We start from the raw sequence: 17,568 nt of genomic DNA on the forward strand, positions 1-17,568 counted from the left end.
CCCCCAGGAACTAGTTCCTGGCCATCACTGCTGCTTCTGGACCTGTAATCCACCAGATCTCTGGTGTCAGCATTCTTGCTGCTTTGCATTTCTATTCTGTTTTACCCAGATAATTATCTTGTTTTTGAGCTCAGTTGGTTTTGGGGTTCTATTGCATATTTTGGTTATTATTAATATATATTGGGGATGTGGCTTGTCAAAATGTAAACCAGCTGTTCCATCTCTATCAGTTATATTGAAGCTCTTTAAAGCTTGCTTTTCTCGGGGCGCCTGGGTGGCTCAGTCGGTTGGGCGTCCGACTTCGGCTCAGGTCATAATCTCGCGGTCTGTGAGTTCGAGCCCCGCATCGGGCTCTGGGCTGACAGCTCAGAGCCTGGAGCCTGTTTCGGATTCTGTGTCTCCCTCTCTCTCTGACCCTCCCCTGCTCATGCTCTGTCTCTCTCTGTCTCAAAAATAAATAAATGTTAAAAAAAATTTTTAAAAAATAAAGCTTGCTTTTCTCATAGTAATAATAGATGATAATTTTAGAAAACAACCTGTTCAGAATGTGTTAAACACTTCACCAAAACAAACTTGTTTAATCCTCCCAACGCTTTTCATTTTATAGAAAAGTGAGAAATGGGGAGGTTTCATATTTTGCCATGGATCACACAGCTATTACATGGCAGAGCAAGGATTCTAAAATAACTTGGCTCCATAGCATGTCCTCCTAACCACTATGATAGACTGTCTCACCTGTCAGTTGGGGAAAATCATACCGTGTTTGTTGTTGTGCAAGACAAGATGCGAAAAGTCTAGTGTTGTATCTCATGTATACTAGGCATTCAGTAAAGGTTTATTTTTCTTTCCTTAGTGCAGGCAAATATATTTTCAGTATGATAATTTAAACACCTCTGTGTAAGTTTGTTTTGTTTAAAATATAGCACATTTCATTTTAGTAAAAGAGCGGGAGTTCTAGGATTGAACTACTTTTCTTGTGTGGTGGTGGGGGCAGGACTGGCCTGGGAGAAATGCAGAGCTAGGGAATCAAAGAAATAGGGTCAAGTGTAAAGTCCAAATTGAAGACCAGACAACTGAAGGATTCTACAGAAAAGCTGGATTGATCCCGGCGGATTCCAGAGCAAAACACCGTGTGGACTAGATGGTAGGAGCTGGTGTCTTGATCATTTCCCAGGGCTCCTGAGGCTCCCGGATCCTTGGCAATGGGCAGAGAGGGCTCTGGTGAGGGCACTTTGCCAGATTTGGCCTCATTGAGTACTCTCGGATCTTTGTTTTCAAATTCCCCAAGTTAACAAGGAGAGTTTAGTCTTAGTTTGCAGCACATAAGGGACTAAATAGGCCCGGTTAACTGTTTATAGTTACAGTAGCCAAGAATCTAAATTAAGGAATTGCCTCTGGGGCCTTCAAGTATTTCCTCAGTCATCTCATCCCCGCCTTACTCAACCGCACTTATGTGGGCTTTCCACCGTTCTGCCCGCACATCCTCAGAGTCCTGCTCACACTCCACCCCTTCCATGGCACTGTACTGAGCCCTTGTACACCTTGTGCCTAGTAGTGCTCGAAATACACTGGAGGCTTTGAGAAAGAAAAGGTCCCTGTGAGATGTAATATTTGGAGGAAGTTTTACTAATTTGTATGAATAGGGATAAGTACGGAGATCATAAACAAGTGCTTAGTTGAGAATATGGAGTGTGTGTGTGTGTGTGTGTGTGTGTGTGTGTGTGTAGCACATGTGTTAGAATGGGAACCAGCAAAGTGCACAACCTTACTAGAACAGAAAGTCTGTACAGGAATGTGGAAAAATTTTAAGGTTACAATCAAGTAGGAGGGTTGGGACCAGGCCATAGGTGACCCTTCAAGCTGGAATAGTTGATCAAGATGGAAAAAGAATTAGATCGAGATTTGTTAACAGTCACAAGCCCTTGTAAGTTCAGATGAGGAAGGATGATGCATGGTGAGGTGGCCTATTCTTATCTCAGATCTGCCTGCCTTTTCAGATTGGTTGGTTTTGGTAGAACCTCTGTCGGTCAAGTCAGGGAGGCCCAGGAGAGGTGCACTGACAGTGCCTTTTTTTCTTCTTTAAATGTTTATTTTTGAGAGAGAGAGACTGCGCGTGCGTGGGAGCTCATGAGCTGGGGGAGGGGCAGAGAGAGAGAGAGAGAGAGAGACAGAGGATCCAAAGCAGACTCTCTGTAGAGAGCCCGACGTGGGGCTCAAAGTCACAAACCGTGAAATCATCACCTGAGCCAAAATTGGACGCCTAACTGACTGAGCCACCCAGTCACCCCTCACTGATAGTGTTGGGGAGCATTACTAAGCTAGTATTTATTGCACTGGTATTTCAGTGCACTTGCTAGGAACATAAGGAAATCGGAAAAAAAACCCTTACCTCTTACAGTTCCTTTCCCCCTTAGTTTTTCCTGTATAGTGATTCCCTGTAGGAGACTTGACCTTAGACTGCAGCACTATTTAATGTCAGTCCTACAAGGCTGGTGGTCCTGTGGTGGGAAAGAGAATAGGTAAATTAAATCCACATGTAATCTTAGATCAATTAGTTTTTACTTTATTTACCTCCGTGACTCCAGTTTTTTCGGATGACTAGATCACAAAAGATGACTTTTGCTTTGGTTTTCTTTTCTTTCTTTCTTTTTTTTTTTTTTCTTTTCCCTGCTCACTCATTGTGGAGTATTTTAATCCAAATATGCTTAAAAGACTGTGAAGACTGAGCAATAGAAGACAGTAATCCATGACTATATCACTAGCACGTAACAGCTCTGGGGCATTTGGATTTCAGTTTTTGATTGGGCAACTGTGTGAGGATTATACCAAGCTGGCAATGTTAGTAATAAACTAGAAAACAATTCCGTGGAACTCAATGCATTTATCTTAATTTTTAAGAGGTATAAATCCAGTGATGAGAAGTAACTTCAACTCCTATAAATATAAAAGTGCAGGAGGACTATTTATATTATGAAAGATTTCAGACATTATATGAATGGATTATTTTTATTATGAGAAGTTTCAAATGTAAATTTTAAACATGTATAAAACATAAACATAAAAAACATACCAAAATTTCAAACACACATGTATAAAAGTAGAGAGAATAGTAAAATGAACTGCGATTACCCATCACCCAGATAGATACAATATTTATCAGAGTTTTGCCACACTTGCTTCGTCTGTCCCCTTCTTGATGGCTTGCTGAACTGTTACAAAGTGCATTTCTGATTTGTATTTCCAGTCCTATGCACTCCTCTGTGCATCTCTAAACAATACGGACACTTTCTTCCACGTGCATAATGCCATTGACACGTCCTAGAAATAATTCTTTGGTGTCCTATAGTATCTAGTACATATAAATCTCTTCTATTATTTGAAAATACCTCTTTTACCTTTGTTTTTTTGTTCAAGCCAGCATCTAACCAAGGTTCACACTTTGTATTTGGTTGTTATGCCTTTGGATCTCTTTTAATCTCGTAGTTCAGATTGTGGATGGCTGGTTTTGGTGGCTGAGGGGGTGAGTGGGAAGAAGCAGGGGTGGGGTGAATTTTTTAAGCTATGCTAAAAGGAAACCTTTAAAATCACAGAGCATGCTGGCAGTAGGGAGATTTGATTGTAAAGTTTATGGCTGAAACAATGTATTTTTGAATGTTTATTTATTTATTTCGAGAGGGAGAGAACGTGTATGCATGCATGCACATGACCAGGAGAGGGACAGAGAGGGAGAGAGGGAGAGAGAGAATCCCAAGCAGGCTTAGTGCTGTTTGTGCAGAGCCAGACGTGCGGTTTGATCTCCCCAACTGTGAGATCATGACCTGAGCTGAAATCAAGAGTTGGGCACTCAAACAGACTGAGATATCCAGGTGCCTCTATGGCCAAAATATATTTTTAGGCCCCTGTCAAACTTTTAAAAATGTTTCCTATAGAGTAGTTTGGTTTTTTTTTAATTTTTAAAATGTTTATTTATTTTTGAGAGAGAGAGAAACAGAGTGTGAGTGGGGAAGGGACAGAGAGAGAGAGGGAGACAGAATCCAAAGAAGGCTCCAGGACCTGAGCTGTTAGCATGGAGCCTGATGCGGGGCTTGAACTCGTGAACCACACTAGATCATGACCTGAGCCAAAGTCCGATGCTTAACTGACTGAGCCACCCAGGCACCCCATAGAGTATTATTATTTATATATGATTTGTTTTATGCAAGACACAAACAACTAAATTTGAGTTACTATTTGGAATATTTAATTAGAAACTGAAGTTGTCAGGGCACCTGGGTGGCTGAGTCAGTGAAGGGTCTGACTTCAGCTCAGGTCGTGATCTCATGGTCCACGGGTTCAAGCTCCACGTCGGGCTCTATGCTGACAGATCAGAGCCTGGAGCCTGCTTCAGATTCTGTGTCTGTCTCTCTGCCCCTCCCCTGCTTGCACTCTGTCTCTCTCTCTGTCTCTCTCTCTCTCTCAAAAGTAAGTAAACATTAAAAAAAAAAAAAAAGAAAAATCTTTCTGCAAAATGTTTTCCTCAATTTAAAAACAGAGTATTTTTTCTTTGGATTTCATCTCTTTATTTTCATATATTTACTTTAGTCAAATCCAGTTATGATCCTCCTAAAATAATTGTCTGTCTACCACTGAATATGCTATTTCTTAGGATAATGTTATATGATCTGTTAAGGCATAAGGTTAAAAATTTTTATTAAAATTAAATATTCTTAAGCACAGCAGAGTAACACTTCATATAGTAGAGTGGAATCTCACCAACAGCAAAGTCCAAATAATCTAAAAATGTTTATACTAACCTGCTTTATTAATTTTCTGTAGGATTTGGTTGAAAATTTTGTGGGAGGCCACATTTTGAGAGACATGAAAATGATTATTAAGATATACCTTAAAATGTGTTTTCTTTGCATATAATCTCTGTAAAGACCGAACATAAGTTATAATAAAGTTATATTCTCTTTGTGTTTTGCAGTATAGATTATCTGTAAGAGTTTCATTAACCTTCATCAGAACATTTTGAGTATGAGTGTAAGCCATGGTATTAAAGCTTATTTTGCAGACAAGACACATGCTTTATATGCCTTTGTAAGAAATGGAATCTTTAGTAGCTTCAGACCTAGCTTAAGACCCATAGTAAAGAGGAAGGTAAGTGAAAAGTAGAAAGGGAGACAAGTTTTAGTTTTCCTCCTTCCAAATATAAGGATATTTCTTCTTCTCTAACAATGTTAATGTGTATTAATAGTTCGTACTTTTATCTTTTGGTACCCGATTATTCCAAATGTTTGCTTCATCTATTCCTCTTAGGTGCCCCAATGTGAGTCTGCAAAAGCTGCCAGAACACTGGTTATGGAATGTTTTAGAGGAAATTAAATGCAGTGATCCCTCATCTAAACTCTGCGCCACAAGGCGCAGTGCCGGACTTCCTTTCTACATACAGGTACTTATCCACGGGACATAGCTGTCTGTCTGTCTTTTGATAATTTGTTTTATTTGTCTTTTGACGATCCCTTTGACATGTGAGGGAGCATATTGCATAAGAGATAGTTCTGGCTTTTATGTATGTGGCTTTGTTGCGTGTGTGGACAGTATGTTCCCATGACAGATCTGTTCTTGGAAGAAACCCTCTCTACAAAGTCAGTCTTGTAATGTGAACAGAGGGTGGTATGGATTTCCGCCTGTGTATTAAGTAGGCAGACATCACTGTGGCACATTCATGGCTCACTTCTAGGAAGTGTGCACGTTGCCTTTTTCTTTTTGAGTTAGAAAAAATAGTCTTCCTGTTATTTCAAGACCCTTAACACTTTCTCTGAAAGCAATAAGTATTAGCAATTTCTTTTCAATACGTCCATAAAATGTCCATGCGTAAAATAATTTTAATCCTAATGGTAGCTAACGTTTATAAATGGTTATTTGACATATATTAACTTATTTAATCTTTCTTCAAGCCCTATGAGATATGTCCTGTTATCATTTGTATACTACAGATGAGGAAACTGAGGCTGAGGAAAGTTAAGTGACTTGCCAAAAGCCCCAGAGATAGTGTGAGCAGGACTAAGACTGGAACCTTGGGCAGCCTGAATCCTGAACGACTCTACATGTGAAAATGGGTGTGTGGTAGTGCATTTTCTGTTTTTTAATGCAGAAGAAAGCATATTATACACACTGTTTTGCCCTTGCTTTTTTTCCACTTACTGTTTTACCTCAAAGATCATTGCGTATCAGCACACCCAGATATTGCTAGTTGATAGGAAGATATTTTATTTCCACAGTGTTGCAATTAAGAGGCTATCGTCCTCATGAATTCAACGAATAAAAACCAAAGTCCTCACAATATTAAATCAGACCCCAACCTGGAAGGTCTTTGTTTAATATTTAGTAAGATTCAGTCCAGGAATGATGGTGGTATAATAAAAGCAATGAAAATAAGTGCAACAAAGTGTTTTATTAGTGCCTCTACATTTTTTCCTTCTCTTTCTTACTCGTCAAATTTCCACAGTCATCATTTTGTGATGACAATGGACACCAACTTGCAGAGGTTGTTGATGTGATGCAGAGCTCATCGAAATGAAAACTCTCTGATCTGACCCATTCTGCATCAGTTTGGTTCATCTCCTGCCTGTAATTCATTTGGACCTCGTATGTTTTTGCCTCACCTGAGGACAAATGTTAACATAGTAGCAAGGTCTAGTTGCATGTTTGTGCAGTGTGCTTATTCCACCTCTGGCTCCCGTCTAGTACTAAATATTGGTCATAGTGACAGAGCAGTTAGGACACATACTTTCTTTTTTTTAATTTTTTTTAATTTTTTTTTTTTTTTAACGTTTATTTATTTTTGAGACAGAGAGAGACAGAGCATGAACGGGGAAAGGGCAGAGAGAGAGGGAGACACAGAATCCGAAGCAGGCTCCAGGCTCTGAGCCATCAGCCCAGAGCCCGACGCGGGGCTCAAACTCACGGACCGCGAGATCGTGTCCTGAGCCGAAGTCGGCCGCCCAACCGACTGAGCCACCCAGGCGCCCCGATCTTTTTTTTAACTTTTTAAATGTTTATTTATTTTTGAGAGAGAGACACAGAGCGCAAGCAGGGGAGGGGCAGAGAGAGAGGGAGACAGAATCTGAAGCAGGCTCCAGCCTCTGAGCTGTCAGCACAGAGCCTGATGTGGGGTTCGAACTCACGAACCGAACCGCAAGATCATGACCTGAGCCAAAATCAGATGCTTAACTGACTGAGCCCCCAAGCGCCCCAGGACATGTCCTTTTTTAGTCCATCCTTGGAAAGAATGTCATAACTATGCACACAACTCTTGGGGGCGGGGGGGGAAGCCATGGCTCCAAGGAGACATTTCAGTAATTGCATGTAGCTTTTTTATTTATGTTAGTTGAGTAAAATCTAAATTATTAGAAAAATCTGTTCAGAGAGGCCCCCATCCCTCTTAGCATAACTTACCAATAAGTTATGTTCTCATGGAAACCTCTATTTAGTGTTAACTATGGAGAAAAACTGCCTACTTAGTTTATGAACTTATCTTTTGTACAGACAGATATAAAAATGCTTTGAGTGGTCATTAGGAAAATAGTATATATGTTTTATGAGCATAAATAGCATAAATATACTATAATAAATTTGTCTTTTTTTTTTTAAGTTTATTTATTTATTTTGAGAAAGAGACACAGAGAGAGAGAGCATGCATGAGCAGGAGAGGGGCAGAGGGAGAGGGAGAGAGAGAATCCCAAGCAGGCTCTGTACTGTCAGTGCAGAGCCCGATGTGGGGCTTGAACTCACAAAGTGTGAGACCGTGACCCGAGCCAAAATCAAGAGCTGGATGCTCAACTGACTGAGCCACCCAGGTGCTCCGATAAATATGTCTTTTAAACCTGGATCAGTTTGGTTCATCTCCTGGATGTGTTTACCTCTTTTATGGATTATAAAAGCTTCCAAAAAAGCTGAATAGCTTGAAACTTTCACTCTTGGGAGCTACTAGCTATGCACAAATGAAATAACCACTGCTACTCCTAGCTCTGTACAACCACTGATCTGTTTTCTGTGTCTACAGATTTGCCTTTTCTGGATATTTCATATAAATGGGATCATATACTGTGTGGTCTTTATGTCTTTCACTTCGCATGTTTTCAAAATCCATCCATGTTGTAGCATATATCAGTACTTCATTCCTTTTTATTGGCTCAGGTGGTTTGATATCCTATTTTTATGTTTAATGTATATTGGCAAAATGTTAGACACAAAGTAAATTAGCAGCTCTTGAAAATTCAAATATAGGACCCCTTTGGAGTTTGTAGTATTTCCTTTTGCTCCATGGACTTCCCAGTATTATGGTTTTTTTTTTTTTTTTTAAATTTTTTTTTTTTCAACGTTTTTTATTTATTTTTGGGACAGAGAGAGACAGAGCATGAACGGGGGAGGGGCAGAGAGAGAGGGAGACACAGAATCGGAAACAGGCTCCAGGCTCCGAGCCATCAGCCCAGAGCCTGACGCGGGGCTCGAACTCACAGACCGCGAGATCGTGACCTGAGCTGAAGTCAGACGCTTAACCGACTGCGCCACCCAGGCGCCCCCCCAGTATTATGGTTTGATGGTCCTTCAGGTAGAGACTCTTTGGTAAAAAATTAAACAACTGATCAATCTCCAGGGAGTTTCTAAATCCTTGCAAGAAATTTAATCCACAGGTGTTTTTGTTTTTTAAGTAAAGAGGATTTTCTTGTTGATAAATTTGTTACAAAATCCGACTTGCTGGGGGCTCCTGGGTGGCTCAGTCAGTTGAGCGTCTGGACTTTTGGTTTCAGCTCAGGTCATGATCCCAGGATCGTGGGATCAAGCCCCACATCAGGCTCTTCACTGAGCGTGGAGCCTGCTTGAGGTTCTCTCTCTTCTCTGCCCCTCTCCCCCACTTGTGTACACGTGCACTCTCTGTCAAATTAAAAACAAAAAACAAAAAACAAAACCCAAAACTGACTTGCTTATTGTATCTGAGACCTGTCACATAGTTGTGGTCCTAGGAGAGTGCTCAGTAAGAACCATTCATTCAACCTTTTAGAATTGTATAGTTAACAAGCAAACTGGAAATGACCTTAGAGATGCCATGATATCACCATCACCTTATTTTACAGATGAAGAATCTGAGGGATGGAGAAGTTAAACTACTTGCCCAAGGCTGAATGGCTTAATTAACTTGCTTGATACCACATGTTTTCATAAGGGGATTTTTCATTTTGGGATTGATTCTAGGAACTAGAAATAAGTATATGTAAAACAATAGCCCAGTTAATTTTTGTCTTGTTTTTCCATAGGCACTATTGGCATCTGAACCGAAGAAAGGCAAAATGGATTTGTTGAAAATAACAATGAAAGAGTTAATCTCCTTGGCTGGGCCTACAGATGACTCACAGAGCACAGTCCCCCAGGTAATAATGGAAATACACAAAGACTGCTAGGAAGGCAGTGATTTTAAATCTTTGCTGTCCAAAAAAAAAAGTATCTGCTAAAAAAAAGAAAGAAAAAGAAAAGTATTTGCTCTAGATATAGAATTATTGAAAATAGGGTGGGTATTTGAAGCTTGCTCTGGATGCTTTTGTTTTGTTGGCCTTTCCTGTCCACAAAATAAACCATTGCTTTAGTTGATCTATGTTAACCAAAATGACCTATTTTTAAACTTTGGTGAAAACATCCAACTAAAGGCATTTTATAATGCTACTCTGCCAGTTTTATTTCACATTTCTCCAATACCTGGCTAGCTTTAACCTCTTTTCATGTATTAGTCCTCTGAATTAATTCTGTGAATTGCCCATTGAAAGACTTTTTGGCTATCTTTAATTTGGTTATTTGTCTTTATCTTTCAGGAGTTGGGTTTTTTTGGTTGTTTTAAAATGATTTTCCTGATAACAGTTCTTTTTGGTTGAGTTACACACCTCTTCTTCCAATCTGTGGCTTCTCTTTTCACTTTGCTTATGGTCTCTGTTATTGCATGGAAGATTTAAATTTTAATAAAATGGAATATGCCTGCTTTTTCTTTTATGGTTTGTACATTCGGATCTTGTTTAATAAATACACCAAGGTCAGAACATATTTTGTATTTTCTTTTTAAAGTTTTAATTTTATTTCTCACATTTCTGTCTTTACACTATCTGTAATTCGTTTTTGTTTGTGTGTAAAATAAGAAAATAATTTTATTACCTTCCATTTGGATAATTAATATGCAAGTGTTTTTGATACAGTATATCCTTTCCCCTTGATTTATAGCACCCTTCTATCTCTGATATACTGTTCTTGTTGACATGCATGTCTGTTTGTGTGCTTTGTTTTATTGGTCTGTTATATTATCTCTGAGCCAAAAACTCTATTTTAATTACTATCTTTTCAATAACTTTTGGTATCTGGTAGGGTGAATTTCCCTTTTTTTCCTTTGCAATTATCCTGGCTATATTTTTTCCATTGCTCTTCCATATAAGTTATAGAATCAGCTTGCTAAGTTTAACAAAACCCCCTTTTGAATTTTTGTTGGAATTTAAATTTATTGATTTGTTTGGGGAAAATGACTGTGCTGAATATAAGCACAACAATAAGCAAAAAAATTAATTGCATTTATACACACCAGCAACATATAATACAATCCTTAAAATACTGTTTATAATCACTAGAAAAAATATAAAGTATGTAGAATTAAATCTCACAAAAGATCTATAAGACTTTTGTAGGAGATTATTTTTAAAAATAATGAAAGGGGTGCCCGGGTCGCTCTGTCAGTTGAGTGTCTGACTTTGGCTCAGGTCGTGATATCACTGTTCGTGGGTTCGAGCCCTGCGTTGAGCTCTGTGCAGACAGCTCAAGAGCCTGAAGCCTGCTTTGGATTCTGTGTCTCCCTCTCTTTCTGTCCCTCCCCCGCTCTCACTCTGTCTCTCAAAAATAAATAAACAGAATAAAAATTTTAAAATAATGAAAGACATAGAGAAAGAGCTGAATAAATGGAGAAAACTAGCCATGCTCATGGACTGGGAGATTTAAATTAAAAAAAAAAATTTTTTAATGTTTACTTATTTTTGAGAGTAAGAGAGAGAGAGAGAGAAAGAGACAGCATGAGTGGGAGAGGGGCAGAGAGAGAAGGAGACACAGAATCTGAAGCAGGCTTCAGGCTCTGAGCTATCAGCACAGAGCCTGATCCAGGGCTCGAACTCATGGACCGTGAGATCATGACCTGAGCCAAAGCCGGATGCTCAACTGACTGAGCCACCTAGGCACCCCTAGAAGATTTAAATATTAAAAAAGAAGTCATGTCAGCTATTGTGTATTACAACTAATGACTTGTCTGTAAATCTTTTGGATTTTCTTTATGGATAATCATATCCTCAGTAAATAATGCTAAATTTGTTTTACCTTTCTAATTCTTATTCATAAAATATTTTTCTTATTCTGCTGGCTGGAACTTGTAGTATGATTTGTATAGCAATAGAAATAGCAGTTATCCCTATGTGATTGCTGATATTTGCTGTAGGTTTAAATCTGTCATATAGCTCATTAAGGAAATCACATTTCCTTGAATGCTTTCAAGTATCTTTTGAGATAAATGTCTTCTTCTCGAATTTGCAAATAATCATGAATATACTTATTTTTGATCCAATACCATCTTTGCGTATGGAATCCTAACCCACAACTTTGACATGGTGAATTGTTTTTACACATTGCTAGATTTCCTTAAAATCTTTTAAAAAATATTTTTTGCGTATTTTCACTGGGTTCATGAGATTGACCTGTGGTTTTTCTTTTTCATGCTGTACCTGTCCTTATTTTTTATGTAAAATTTTTTATTGAATTATAACATATACAAAGACATATAGAAATCATATCTGTACAACAATAAAGTTTCACGAGGTGAACATACTGGTGTAACTAGCAAGAGACAGAACATTTTAACACCTCAAAGCCTCCTCACGCTCCTTCTAATCAGTACCTTTTCCCCAAGGGTAACTACTAGCCTAACTTTAACACCTTAGTTTTAGTTCTACCTGGTTTTTTTAAGTTTTAAATAAACGAAAACATACCATTATGTACTCTTTTGATGTGGTTTCTTTTGACCAACATTATGTTTATATTATCCATCCAAGTTGTAATTTATTTATTTTCGTTGCTATATGATATTATATAATTTATTCATTCTTCTGCTGATGACCATTTGGGTTGGTTTTTATTTTGGGTTATTAAGAATAGTACTTTTAAGAACATTCTTGTACATGCCTAATGGTGAACATATATATATTTCTTTTCGGTAGATACCTACGAGTGTTTTTGGGGTATGTTGTATATTAAGCTTTAATAGAAATTACCATTTTCCCAAAGTAGTTGTCCTTACTTTTCTAGCCAAGCTATGCTAGACTGGTAAAATAAATTTGGGAGTCTTCTCTTCTCCAAATAGTTTATATAAATTGGGATTATCTATTCTTTGAATATTTGGTAGAATTCATCTATAAATTCATGTGGGTCAATATTTTGGTAATTGTTGTAGTTATTATATTGGATTTGTTTTTTTGTTTTTGGTCTTTGGGTAGGATTTTTATCTATTGATTTCCTTTATGTAATGATAAACATCTATTTGTTTTGATACATTCTATTTCCTGGGAAATTGTTCATTTTGTCTAATTTTTCAAATCGATTTGGGTAGCATTATTCACAGTAGTATTTTTGCTTTATTCTCTGTAGTATCTGTAGTCATATCATCCTTGGTATTCATGATACTGCTTGTTTTCTTCTCTCTCTTCTTGGTTGGCCAGAGGTTTGTTTCTATTTCAAAGAATCAGCTTTAGGTTTTGGTAATGGTCTTGGTTATGTCATTGCTTTTTTCAAAATTTTCTGCTCTTTTAAATTTTCTTTCTCTTTTCTAACTTATTGTTCTTTGTCATCTGAATTGGACACTGAGAATATTCATTTTTAGTCTTTTTTTCTTTATAGAAGCATGTAAGGCATGCATTTTTTTTTTTTTTTTAAGTTCCACTTACATTGCATCTCAAAATGTTGATGTGTAGCACCTTGGTTATTGGTCAGCCCTAAATGTTAATTTTTTTTTCCTTTGACCACTTTTTTTTAAAAAATAAAGTATCAGTTTTAAAAGTATTTAAAGAAATCAGTTTCTGACTTAGTTCCACTGTGATCAGAACATAATATGTAAGATTTTAATTATTTGGTATTTGTTGAGATTTTATTTGTGGCTAGGTTTTAAGTCATTTAAAAAAATAAATGTTTCATGTGTACTTGAAAAGAACGTGTTGTCTCTATTTGTTAGGTGCAGGATTCTGCATATGTCCATTGAATCAAACTTTTTAGTTGCACTGTTTAAATCTTTTAAAAAATTGATTTATCAGATAATTGTATTTTATCAAAATCTGCTATTTCATTTGTGGATTATTTATTTCTTCTCAAATTCAGTAATATTTTTATTTTGAGGTTATGTTATTGAATGTGTACAGATTTAGAATTACCAGGGTCTTCAACCACATCTAATTTTTAGCTTTTTATTCTAGGTTCATGCTTTAAATATCCTTAGAGCCTTGTTCAGAGATACACGTCTGGGAGAAAATATTATTCCATATGTGGCTGATGGAGCTAAGGCTGCAATTCTAGGCTTTACATCACCAGTCTGGGCAGTAAGTGCTTTTGCCATTTTTTTTTCATTGACTTAATTATACTTCCGAGTAGGTTTTAATAAACTACTATTTATCTTCTTTGTTGGCTTTTTAGCCATAATTATTTGTTTTCTTATTTAAGTGATTGCCTTAGGGGTTTTAGCATGTATCTTTAGCATCACTGTCCACCCTCAAGTGATACCGTATCACTTCATTTGAAGTGTAAGAACCTAATGATACATATTTCCTTTTCTCTCCTCCCAATCTTTGTGCTTTTATTAGTTCATGTATGTTATAAACCCACACTACATTGTTATTATTTTTGTTTAAACTGTCACTTATCTCTTTTTCAAAATTTATCATGTTAACCATTTTAAAATATACAGTTCAGGGGTGCCTGGGTGGCTCAGTCGGTTGAGCACCTGACCGGCTCAGGTCATGATCTCATGGTTCCTGAGTTTGAACCCCATGTTGGGCTCTGTGCTGACACCTAAGAGCCTGGAACCTGTTTCAGATTCTGTGTCTCCCTCTCTCTCTGCCCCTCCTCCTCTTACATTCTGTCTCTCTCTCTCTCAAAAATAAATAAACATTAAAAAGTAAATAAATAAAAATAAAATATACAGTTCAGTGGCACGAGGTACATTTGCAGTGTTGTGCAGTCATCACCACTATCCATTCTCAGAACTTTTCATCACCCTAAACAGAAGCTCTGTATCTGTTAAACAGTCACTCCTCACTTCCTTGGTGAGGTACTCCCTGCCCCAGGGAACCTCTGTTCTACTTTCCAGGCTCTATGAATTTGCCTGTTGTAGGTACCTCATATAAGTGAAATTACAGAATTTTTGTCCTTTTGTATCTGGATTATTTCATTTAGTGTAGTGTTTTCAAGGTTTATCCATGTTGTAGCCTGTGTTATTATTTCGTTCCTTTTTAAGGCTGAATGGTACTCTGTTGTATGTATATAGGACATTTTGTTTATCCATTCATCTGTTGATAAACATTTAGGGGGTTTTTTGGCTATCATGAATAATGCTGCTCTAATTGAGAGTCAGTATTTTGTAGTGTAGCCAAAGGCACAGACTTCCAAGGTAAAGAGGAATCCTCAAGGTTGCCAACTTCTGCCTGGAAAATTGTGCATCTTCCCGTAAGAGAGATACATGTCTGAAATCCTGTCTAGGAGCATTGCCTAACTACTCCTGAGGACACAGTGTTTACCTTTTGCATTTACAGGAAGCAGAGCAATACCTGTGTACCTTCAGTAGAGTCATAGAGGTAGGAATGGGGCTTTACCATCCGGAAAACTAGAGATCATAAAACTGATTGCCAGCAATATCAATATTGTTTTCGACACGTCGTAAATTCAAGATGAACAAAGAAATGCTTTCAGAGGGTGAAACCTGGTGACTTTTCCAACATTTTAGCAAAACTGAAAGTATCAAAAATGAGTGCCTTATTTTAAAAAAAATCTTTTTTGAGCCCTTTTGAAATAGTAACACATATACTGCAGAAAATTAGAAAATAAAGAAAAGCATAGAAAGAAAAGTAAAAGTTACCTGTTTAACCGCCATAGAGATGATAATCATTATTAGCATTCTGATGTATTTTCTGCCTTTTTTTAACGTGGGTTTCAAATGTAGTACTCAGATACACACATATATCCACAAAAGACTGCATTCACATATATAAGTGCTCATGTGTAGTTTTATGTGGGGGGGGGGGGGATATTCCTTACTAACACTGGTGATGAAGGGATCTTTTTGGTTCTATTCAGTTTGCTGTACTTGAGAAAATAAACATCATAGCTCTAATGATCAGTACTGTGACTTTAATATATTGATTGTTAGCCTTTTTTTCTTATAAAAACTTAATCTAAGATATGCCAAAATTATAAATCAACATAATCAATGAACATGAAGAGGGCTTCATTTTAGGACAATTGAAATGTATAACAGTTTAAAACAACCTACCACAGCATTCTCTGTTGAAGTCATTTACAGAGTGGTTTTTCCTGAATGCATGTGAAATGTGGTTTAATTTACTGAAACCTAATTTGTGCACATCTTTTCAAGAATATATCTTGTGCCTAAATGTGACTACATTTGTACTTTGGACCTAACTGTTTTTCCATGTTGCAGAGGAAAACACAAGTAAAATTAACTTAATTTTAATTTTGCAGTAAAGGAATGTTTTCCAACAAGCATTCATGTATAATTTTATTTTTTGTTTACAGATTCCTCAATCCTATGTATTGAGACCATACAAATTTTTTGATCTTTGCCATCCCTTGTGCATTTTTAAAATACAGGGGAAAGGTATTGTAAACAGATTAGCATTAAGCACATCTACTGTGTTGCAGATGATATGTTAAACACTAGAAATACAAGGATAAATAAGACATGATCATAATGATGTCTGTTTTATTGAGGATTTTCTGTGTGCCTGGCATCATTTACCTTGATAATCTCAGTTAATGCTCAGAACAGCCTTGCAAAGTAGATTCTGTTATTACAGTCATTTACAGAAAAGGAAAACAAGGCTCAGGAAGGCAAAATAACTTTGTGTAAGAACACACAACTATTATCTGTCTGACTCCAGAATCTGGGCTATTATAGGGGAAAGTTTTTGGTGTTAGAGGAATACAGAGAAGGTTCATTTTACCTACCTTATAGGTTTTTGGCCCTGTTACTTAGGAAACAGAGCTGGAACTATATTCTAGGTGCTAAGGTTTTATTGAGTGGCACAAATCCAAAGCAGCAGGAATGAAGGAAAAAGGGAAGGTGAGACAAGGAAAGAGGAAAGACATTATTACTAAGCAGGCCTTGACTTTGCAGGAAAACCAAGCTAGTCGTCTGGTCATGTGATACATCTTCTAACCGGGCCATGTGAAACTACCACCTCTTGGAACAGTTCCATCTCCTCTCTCTTACTGGCCAAAGATTAACCGTTGGGGCACATGTTGGCATAACCTTTGGGCAACTGCAAGAGAAGGCAGTTCCCATGCCCTGTGATACAGTGTCTCATCTGAGTCTGGAAATGTCCGGATGTTCTACAGCCTCTATGGGTATAATTGGAACAGACCTCGGGTTTCAAATTGTGGCTCCTACTGCTGTTGAACAATCCTTCATGAGAGAGTTTCACAGTAGGGGAGTGATGGCATCTGATTGATGCAGTTAAAAATGGAGACTCAATTGTAAGGTGGCAAGAGAGAAGGAGGAAGACTAATCAGGAAGCTGTTGTAATAGTTTTGCCAAGTCATGATGATGGCTCAGAATGGAAAAATATTAGTAAAAATGGTGATATGTGATGATCTTTGACATGTATTTTGGAGATGAAGCTAGTTAAGTTAAAAATATAGGTGAGAGTAATTTATAGTTCCACACACACACACACACACACACACACACACACACACACTGAGGTATTTCTGAGCATTCCCTTTTTTTTTAGTTCAGTGACTGGAAAACCTGATCTTCTTTCCCTGCATCGTCACACCGTCATTGCAGGGCAGGTAACTCGTCTTTCCAGCTTGCCCAGAAACTCTACCGAGTATGCCATTTTGGCATCCTACTAAGACCCACACTGAGTTTATATTTCTATCTGGTATGTCTTTAGTTGCTTACCTCAGGCCAGCTCTGGCCCAGAGGGGGAAAAGGAGTCTTTCGGATCTTCCCAGTAGCACAGCCATGTATACTTTGTGCCTCTGTTGGCACCAGCATGTCCAGGCTCTCTGATAGTTGTGAGTTTGCCCCAAGGTTGCCAGGCTGAAGACTGTGTGGTGCTTAAACCTAGCCATGCTCTACATTACACTGCATGCCTTGGCATGGAGCTTTACTCACAGGAAAGTACTTAAAAAGAAAATAAAAAGATCATGCAGGGGCGCCTGGGTGGCTCAGTTGGTTAAGCGTCTGACTTTGGCTCAGGTCATGATCTCATGGTCAGTGGGTTTATG

At 37.8% G+C, this 17,568-nt stretch overlaps 1 protein-coding gene across 6 annotated transcripts in view; it reads left to right on the forward strand.

Annotated features, from left to right (window-relative positions):
* Positions 1–17,568, forward strand: part of THADA (THADA armadillo repeat containing) — a 325,993-nt gene that overhangs the window by 75,965 nt on the left and 232,460 nt on the right. For all 6 annotated transcript variants that reach the window (XM_078444418.2, XM_078444419.2, XM_078444420.2 and 3 more), the window contains 3 exons: positions 5,299–5,431; positions 9,300–9,413; positions 13,518–13,640. In XM_078444418.2, coding sequence (XP_078300544.1) covers positions 5,299–5,431; positions 9,300–9,413; positions 13,518–13,640 — 370 coding nt within the window. The remainder of the gene's footprint in view (positions 1–5,298; positions 5,432–9,299; positions 9,414–13,517; positions 13,641–17,568) is intronic.

Source organism: Panthera onca, chromosome A3 (genome assembly GCF_046562875.1).
Source record: "Panthera onca isolate mPanOnc1 chromosome A3, mPanOnc1 haplotype 2, whole genome shotgun sequence".
NCBI lineage: Eukaryota > Metazoa > Chordata > Mammalia > Carnivora > Felidae > Panthera > Panthera onca.